Raw genomic sequence first — 3445 nt, 5'->3', positions numbered from 1 at the left:
CTCGGCCTCCGCTCCGGCGCTCCCCAGGCCGGGGCGTGAGGCATCCTCGCGGCCCGAGCCCCTTGCGTTCGGCGTGGGGGTGGCCCGAGGGACGCTTGGCCCAGGCACGGTGAGTCGGGTTGGGTGGGGATCAGGGAAGGGAGGAAGGACCTGGAGGCCCAGGCCGCCCTCCTGGTCAAAAGGCTGGCCTTTGGGTACCCGGCTAACTCTGGCTGGGGTGAGGTGTGCGTCTCGCTCCCCCAAGCATTCACATCTCGGTGTCCAGGCCTCTCGGTGTCCAGGTGGTCACACTCTGGCTGAAGGTGCACACCGCCAACAATATGGACGCCCGGGTGTCAGAGAGGTCAGGCGGTGTCTTCCTCTGTCTCCGGACTAAAAATACATCTATCCCTCCATCCATGCTTCCACCCAGAGAAGAAATAGTCTGGATGGTTTTTAAAGACCTCCTGAGGAGTGAACGCTTGCCTGTGTGCACTAATATCCACTTGTCATCCGCCTTAAATATATCCACAGTGTTTCTGAGCCACCAGAGATGTCTGTCCATAATTTGTGCGTATAACATACAGGTGCTGTTTCATGTGATGGCCTTTCTTCCTGGACTTCACACGGAAAGGCAGGTGATGGAGAGGCAGATGAGGGACGTGAATGGGTGGGGGGCAGGGAGCCGAGGTGCAGGCCGCACGTGGGTGCACCCCTGCACGGAGCATGCTCCCCTATACACGTGTACCCCGCGTGTACCCAGCCCCCAATCCCCGCAGCAGCAAAAGGCCGGGGTACTCTGCTTGTGGGGAGAGGGCAGGGGTGCCCAGGACCAGGCCTGAGGGCCAGGTCCGTCGTGACGCAATTAACCCAGGGTTCCTCAAGAGTCAGGGACTCCTGCTAGGTGACAAGGTAAGGGGAGTCTTTGGGCAGGGGCGCCCAAATTGGTCGATTTATCCCAGCAGAGCGGCAATGGCTTGTGGGTGGGCAGGCTCCTTTCCTAGGGGAGACAAGTAATGCTCATGAGTCACACCACCCGAAATACATGCAAAGCTGCTTCCATCGCCTTTTGCTGCGGCCCAGATTGACAAGTTTGTTTGAAATCGCGATCCAGGGGATATTTTTATAATCACACCTTAAAAAAAAATCTTACAGGCCTCCCCTCCCCCCACAGCCAGCCGCTCAGCTGGTGAGACTTCTGCAAGCAAAGACACCTCGCGAGTGTGTAGGGGGAGCACCACCTGCCGCCCCGTGCTGCATCCTCAACAAGGAGTCCATGGACTTGGTGACCCCAGCGGGGGTTAGGGGAGGCAGGGACGGACGAGAGGAGTGGCCCGCCAGCCGGTACCGGGCACGCAACCCACGAGCGGTGGCCGCCCGTTCACCCCCGATCGACCCCCAGCTATGGAATTTCATTTATTAAATGTCGAGGCGGCTGCTGGCAGCCCTGCCGCCAGTCTGTCTTTGTCTCTCCGCTGTGTGGGCGCGACTCTCCGCTGTGTGGGCGCGTCTCGAGCACGTGGCAGCCGGAGCGCGCAGGCCGGAGGGACAGCGACCTGGGTTTAGTGGCTATGGCCGCCTGGCAAAAGGAGAACACTGGTGCCCAGGGGACAGTTCTCCCCGAATCCTGGCTGAGTGTCCCTCTTCTTGGACCCAGGCTTTGCGGGGGAAGAAGGGGGGATTCTCTTCTCGCCCCCCCCATCTCCTGGTTGGCCCGAAGCCCTCCTGGGAGTGGCCCTGGCACGGACACACGGTCCAAACTTTGTTCCCAAATCCCTAGCCCCGTCACAGCCCAACTTCTGGGCCTGGGGCTGGGAATAAAAGGGTTTGTGGATTTCCCCGTAGAGATGTCACCACCCCAGGAAGCAGAACAGCTAAAATGAAGTCACACACAAGGTTCTGAAAACAATTTAATAAGGAAACGTACAGGCATTCTCCCGGCCACTCCTAGACGCCCCTCCCCCGCGCCCGCCCCCTCCCCAGCCCTGAACGCAGCCACGACACTCTGCTGACCTCTCGTGGTGGAGGTGGGCAGCGAACCTGGGCTGCAGGAGACGCCGGCTGGCTCCTCCCAGGCTGGAGAAAGGGGCGAGGCAGTCCGCTCCTCCCTCATCTCTTCCCGCCCGGGCCTGGCACCGCAGGCTGTGGAGGAGGAAGGAGAAAAGACCATACAAAGAAACCTGAGAGAGTTTGCAAGCTTTTGCTGGCACCTCCCACACAAACACTTACTGGATTGTTGTTCGAAGTAGGGCCGGCGTGAAATCCCTTATCCCCGCCTTGTTCTAAGGTGGGCTCAAGAAGGCACCGTGCCTGGTCCTGCCACCTGTCTCAGTTCGCCCGGTTGGGGAAGGGAGGCGCCGTTTCCAGGGCAGTTATTATCCTTAGCTCACCCCAGGCGGCAGTATCCAGAGTCTCATTTTAGAGGGGAGTGAACTGAGACACTCAGAAAAATTAAGCAGTTTGTTTAAGGTCTGGCAGATAAGGAGGCATTCGAACTCAGGTCTGTATGACGTCGCAGTCCCGCTCCCTCCATGGACTGGGCCAAACCTCTTCCTACCAGCCCTTGAACCTGGCTGTCCCAGAGGCCAATTCCATTTTTGCCTCACCTTCCGGAAGGACCTCTCCGCCCTGGGGTCATTCAGGAAGGAGACCGTCTCTGGGATCAGTCACTTCACGTCTTGAGGGGCACACATGGGCTGGAGCTGCCACCTGCTGCTTTCTCTGTCTGACCTCACTCTAGTTCTTGCTATGGATAGCGTATGGGGGGAGAGGTCTTCCTCCGCCTTGCTGGGCATTCTCTTTCCAATGACACGTGTGGAAGATGGAGTTTAATTCTCTAAGAGGGCAAGGAAGACTCCTTTTTTTTTTTTTTTTTTGAATTGGAGTCTCACTCTGTCGCCCAGACTGGAGTGCAGTGGCCGCTCCCGGCCACCGCAGCCTCGACCTGCTGGGCTCCGGCGATCCTTCCGCCTCAGCCTTCCCAGTAACCGGAATTACAGGCGCGCGCTACCACGCCCGGTTGATTTTTTGATTTATTGTAAAAATGAAGTCTCGCTGCCCAGGCGGGTCTCGAACCCGCGGGCTCAGGCAATCCACTCACCTCAGCCTCCCAAAGGCGCGGGATTACAGGCTGAGCCACCGAGCCCGGCTAGGAAGACTCCTAAGGCATTTCAGAGGTCAGCCCCTGGCTGCTCCAGTGACCCTTGAAACTGATGCCCCGCACCCTTCTCAGGAGTCCCCCATCAGTCACGCCCTTCTGGGAATCCAGATCCTTCCTTACGGCGCCTGGGACCCAAGCTCAACTCGGACAGCTACACCCGCCCCCACCCCCAAAAGCTCGAGCAGGGCCTGCAGCCCTCTTTCCCCAGCAAAAGGCAAAATGCCAGTGGGTGGGGTGAGCCCCAGCCCGCCCGGCGCCAGGGCCCCGCCGCCCGGCTCTCCGCCCACCCACCCACGGGATCCGTGG

General features: G+C 59.5%; 1 protein-coding gene across 1 annotated transcript in view; it reads left to right on the top strand.

Annotated features, from left to right (window-relative positions):
- Window positions 1–1402: 1402 nt before the first annotated feature.
- ANKRD13B (ankyrin repeat domain 13B) overlaps window positions 1403–3445 on the top strand; it is a 20086-nt gene continuing 18043 nt past the window's right edge. The window contains exons 1-2 of the mRNA XM_021713041.1: window positions 1403–1687; window positions 3212–3373. Of these exons, the coding sequence (XP_021568716.1) occupies window positions 1403–1687; window positions 3212–3373 (447 nt within the window). The remainder of the gene's footprint in view (window positions 1688–3211; window positions 3374–3445) is intronic.

Source organism: Carlito syrichta, unplaced genomic scaffold, assembly GCF_000164805.1.
Source record: "Carlito syrichta isolate Samal-C Ts95f unplaced genomic scaffold, Tarsius_syrichta-2.0.1 Scaffold304000, whole genome shotgun sequence".
Lineage (NCBI taxonomy): Eukaryota > Metazoa > Chordata > Mammalia > Primates > Tarsiidae > Carlito > Carlito syrichta.
This window is presented reverse-complemented; position numbering and strand designations above follow the sequence as displayed.